This window comes from Etheostoma spectabile, chromosome 18 (assembly GCF_008692095.1).
Source record: "Etheostoma spectabile isolate EspeVRDwgs_2016 chromosome 18, UIUC_Espe_1.0, whole genome shotgun sequence".
In the NCBI taxonomy this organism is placed as follows: domain Eukaryota; kingdom Metazoa; phylum Chordata; class Actinopteri; order Perciformes; family Percidae; genus Etheostoma; species Etheostoma spectabile.
In genome coordinates this window covers 9,691,095-9,694,873 of record NC_045750.1, presented here as the reverse complement: position 1 = coordinate 9,694,873, position 3,779 = coordinate 9,691,095, and the positions used below count along the sequence as shown (strand labels likewise).

Here is a 3,779-nt window from a genome sequence, read left to right as displayed (position 1 = left end):
GGCACTTGCAATGACATTTCGAGCATGTTTAGAGTCTAAAAACAAGTTTAAAACTTTCCCTGTTTAAGCCTGTTGGCTGCTAACTCTAGCAGGAGGATAACACTGTGTAGGCAGCACTGATTGTTTTCATTTTTCTCGATACCGACAGCACTCCAAATTTACAAGCGACAGAGCTACGTTGATCGGAATTCTCCTTTGACATGAGAGAATCACAGGACGCAATGCATGGATGTAATCCAGCGTTTATGTTTTCAAATTTTATCTCAATGATATCCGCCTCACTGTTCAAGCTACTGCTAATGCAAACTGAACATTTCCTACTGATGCTAGTTCACAATAAACGTGTTCAACTGGCAAAACAGGTGCTGGCTTTTATTGTGAAGCAGTCACAGGAAATACATTTGTCACCAAGGTTAGTGCTAAACATGATTTCATAAAAAACAGAGCATGGTCATTTTTTGACAGTGGATCAGTTTTTTGAATATAGCAATAATTATTGATTGACTCCTTAAACAAAACAAAATGAGTTTGTTTAGCTGCACAGTAAACAGATACAGCAGTTGCTCTTGTGTTGTATTTAAGAAAACAGTAACTGCTTAAAGAGTTTTCTGGCGTATTAAACAACACTCGCTGTTACCACGTGTGACCATGGATGTTTAAAATCTTAAGGATTATACATTTAATAAGTGAGAGAGAAGGATTATGTAATCATAAAACCACCCTGTAAACACTCTGGGGGACCCAGCTACCTTGAAGAAGGTCATGGTGGCGCCGTCCTCCACCACCCCGTACAGGATTTTAGTCTGCTTGGCCAGGTCATCGGCAGAGTCTATGGGCGACTCCATCCTTTCCACAGTGAGGAAGGCAGCCAAATTGGCTGTATATGAGGAAATGATGATGAGGGTGAAGAACCACCAGATGCCTCCCACTATTCGTGTTGACAGGGCCTTGGGCATGAGCTCTGAGCCTGGTGTGAGGGAGGTGGCAGGAGGCATTGTTTATTTTTAACATGTAAAAAAAGTATCAAGATTAGATTTGTTCCCGTTTAAAAAGGTTTTTAGCTCAGACAGATGCAACACCTGCTTCAAGAACAAATCACTTGAGAGAGCTCTCTAAACAAGATGATTGTTGGATATCAAACTAGGAAAATTCTATTTTCTCAGTCACAAGTGAGTGCTTTAAATAATGCAGGAAACGCAGAAAAACACTATTTAAAAAATTTCTCCTGAGAACAAGGTGTTTGCATTAATCAATCCTAGAAAATCAAACACAGTGACGGGCTGTTTGGGCCAGAGAGTCATGTACCCAAGGTAACCTCACATCGTGACTCCATACCCCACTGATCTCTAGGTGCTGATGGGCCATGGACAAGAGGAGAGGACACTGGGTAGTACTATCATTACTTTGATAAAGAGCATAATAATAGACTGTATCTCAATAGCCATGCTATTTGAGTTGCTGTTTAGTAAAACCCTATTAACATTTCTTCAAAATGTTATCTCAAAGTGGTATTTGAATCTACCCTGTTTACACATATGTTCTGTGTTCCTATGAGCTAAATTGATTAAATAAAAAAACATGACATACACATTTAGTCTAAGTCTGTCTTCCTATCTGTGGACCCCCAGAGGTCTCTCTCTGTTGCCGCTGGCTTGGACAAAACAACCCAACCCTCAGAGACAGTGGGATAAAGAGAGCTTCAGCTCTAAAGAGCAACAGCAGGCACAGACTGAGGCAACTACCTTGTTGCATGAGAGCCCCAACTCCAAACCAGAAACTATTGAGTAGCGTAAAATTGTTTTCCACTACATCCGAGTCTGGGTTGCATGGATGCGGGTTGTACCACTCATAAGGGCTAAACCTATAAAAGGAGAGAGCACAGAGACACATATGTCAGCACAAAGCAATGAACAGTGTGTTCCCTGTTGCAGATTAAACAGCACATTAAACATACATTTCAAAACACTGAGAGCAGGAACAAAAGGAATGTAAATGTGTAGAAATCCTGTGTTGTGGCCTTAGGGTTGGAAGCTCCTGCAGAGACCAAAGCAAATCATTCTGGCTTTCGCCAAGATCAACTTATTGGCATATTCAAATGCCATCAGTTTATTGTGAGAAGAGATCAATAGGCTGGGATAACACTGTCACTGGTGATAATGTCCCAGTACATGATGATCTTTGGAGCTCATTTGGATTCACTGACTCGGGAGCCTTAATGTGTTTCCCCGAGCAACTGCAATCACCGTTACTCTGAGAATGCCACGTCCTCCTCACACCCCCGATATGGGACTTGTCTTCTTCTTTTTTCTTCTGGTTTCCCAACAGCAGTCTTTCTTCTTCCCCCCTCTAGCTGCTTTACTCTTTTCTCTCTTCTTCATCTATTTTTTACATCCTGCACCGTTCCCACCCCAACACCGCATTTTCCCCCTGATTATCTTGCTTCCCCTATGAACCACCCCTTTTACCCCCAGCCTCCCGCTGCCTGCCTTGGCTGATTGTCAGTGTCTCCAGGTCAGTCGTGGACATTTCTCATTTATTATCCTAAGCAAAAGTGGCATGACATTAGTGCAGGGTGATTGGGTGAGTGTTAAGCATCAGGAACTGATTGAGTTTGTGCTGTGTGTGATAGCGGGAACATTGCTTATGCAGAGTTGAGGGGCCCATCAGGTAAGACTGTTCAGCAGCTTTCCCCACCAACATGCAGCATGCTAATAACCTGAGTCTTAAATGTTCAGAATGTGACAAAATATAACACAATTTGTCAGCTGCAGCTTTTAGAGACGCACACACATATAAACATACTGTCCTTGTATACTGTGTTTACAAGGCACAGAGCAGTATTTTACATTACCAAACCAAATGTTACATGGCGGCAGTTTTTATAGTAGCACTATCATGTGCCTTTATAGTTGTGTGCATTTGTCTGTGGTTGCAATTGTGTATTTGCATTTGCCCAATCAAATCCATCTCAAAGTCAAATATTTTCAGTGATGATTTATTTATGTTGCCGTTTACAGAAAAACAATGTTGAGCTGCAGCTGGAGGCCAATTGTGAGTGACATCTGATATGTGCCATGGGTGAGGTAGTGTAAATCTATACACCATGCTCTTGACTGGATTGTGTTTGTCCCTCTCAGTGACTACACATGTATTCCGTATGCAACAGGCCCAGTGGCTCCTCTGGATGACCTTTGCCAGCAGCCGGCCCGTATTCCTGCGGGCCGTGTTCTGCACACCGATCACCAGGAAATAGGGGACGTGAAACATGCGGACGTAAGGTCACCTCTTCACATTGAGCACAAGGGACATGTTGAATTGTGCACAGAATTCTAAAAACTCTTTCCTGTTCCACTTCTCCTTCGTCCGTCCCCGGACACAATAACACAACACGCTCCCTCCATTAACTGTCTGTTGGATTCAATTACTCTGGCTGGCATTATAGATCTGCTGCCTTTCTTCTCTCAGGCCAAGTGAAGAGGTTGTGTTGGGGGTGTTAAAATCACAGGCGTCTGGGACTTGGACTGCCAAACTGCAACATCCTGTAATTACATGTAAACATTTTATAATGCAATTTAAATCATTTATTCGTCTGGACAGGTGGACATTTTCTAAACTGGAAGAGGTATTGCGATCTGAGAGAATACAATTTTGTTAATAAACAGAGGAATCAATTCAACCACAAACAGAGCTAGAAGGAACCACTGAGTGAAATGTATTTCTCTGGAGCTTGAAATGAGATATCTAATTAGTGTGTGTGTGTGTGTGTGTGTGTGTGTGTG

At 42.4% G+C, this 3,779-nt stretch overlaps 1 protein-coding gene across 3 annotated transcripts in view; it reads right to left on the bottom strand.

The window, feature by feature from the left end:
• LOC116705926 (glutamate receptor ionotropic, kainate 2) overlaps positions 1–3,779 on the bottom strand; it is a 77,068-nt gene that overhangs the window by 32,837 nt on the left and 40,452 nt on the right. For all 3 annotated transcript variants that reach the window (XR_004336088.1, XM_032542403.1, XM_032542405.1), the window contains exons 12-13: positions 1,743–1,861; positions 750–967 (exon numbers count right to left, since the gene is read on the bottom strand). Coding sequence is in view for 2 of the 3 variants with exons in the window: in XM_032542403.1 (XP_032398294.1) it covers positions 750–967; positions 1,743–1,861 (337 nt within the window). In the remaining variant the exon portion in view is untranslated. The remainder of the gene's footprint in view (positions 1–749; positions 968–1,742; positions 1,862–3,779) is intronic.